Here is an 877-nt window from a genome sequence, read left to right as displayed (position 1 = left end):
GGGAAATTTTAGAGTTTCGGGGTGGGAGAAATTTTAGTTTCAGGGAGGGAAAATTTGAGTTTCTTAGTAGCCAAGTCTTTTAGTCTCCCTAGTTCTAGCAGTGCACTTACTTTCCCCTGCAACAAGACTCCTGTAAGGATAAAATCTTACAGTACTTTGCATTTTGCTGTCCGAAGAATCCCCTTAATGAGTTTGCAAGGCTCAACACACCCGCGTGGCTATCGTACAACCAAGAGTCCATTTGCCGAGCTGTCGGGTTACCATCTTGGGGTTTGGTTTTTTTTTTGGGGTATTTTTTTCCCCCCTCAGGATGAGAAATACTGGACGAGGCGGAAGAAGAACAACGTGGCGGCGAAGCGGTCGCGCGACGCCCGGCGCCTGAAGGAGAACCAGATCACCATCAGGGCAGCCTTCCTGGAGAAGGAGAACACGGCCCTGCGCACCGAGGTGGCCGAGCTGCGCAAGGAAGTGGGGCGCTGCAAGAACATTGTCTCGAAATACGAGACCAGATACGGACCCTTGTAAGCACACCCCCTTTTTCCCCTCCTTAGGGCGCCCTCAGTTTAGCCTCTTGCCGCTTCTCTCGCCTTCTGGAGGAGCTCCCAGAAATAAAGTTGGTGGAGGCTTTGCCCGTTTGCATCGCCACAAAAAAAAAAAGAGCCCACGGCAACTAAACCCTGTTTCTGTTGGCACAACTCATTGGGGTCCTTTCCTGATGGTTGTGTTGCCCAAAATCGTAGTGTCCGTCTATCCAACGTTGTTTTTAATGCTGAGAGAGCGTTTTGGGGTGTCGTACAGTAGAACAGATTCTCCTGGCTGGAGGAGTGGGTGTGGATCCCTCCTGGCTGGACAGGGCTTTTTGCTATCTGTTCTAATC

The 877-nt window shown here is 50.9% G+C and overlaps 1 protein-coding gene across 1 annotated transcript in view; it reads left to right on the top strand.

Annotated features, from left to right (window-relative positions):
* The window catches only part of TEF (thyrotrophic embryonic factor), a gene marked incomplete at its 5' end in the record, with an annotated part of 6,715 nt that overhangs the window by 3,638 nt on the left and 2,200 nt on the right, over positions 1-877 (top strand). Inside the window, one exon of the mRNA XM_008945357.1 lies at positions 310-521. Within this exon, the coding sequence (XP_008943605.1) occupies positions 310-521 (212 nt within the window). The remainder of the gene's footprint in view (positions 1-309; positions 522-877) is intronic.

The sequence above is a fragment of the Merops nubicus genome, unplaced genomic scaffold (genome assembly GCF_000691845.1).
Source record: "Merops nubicus isolate BGI_N331 unplaced genomic scaffold, ASM69184v1 scaffold36098, whole genome shotgun sequence".
NCBI classification, from domain to species: Eukaryota; Metazoa; Chordata; class Aves; order Coraciiformes; family Meropidae; genus Merops; species Merops nubicus.
This window is presented reverse-complemented; position numbering and strand designations above follow the sequence as displayed.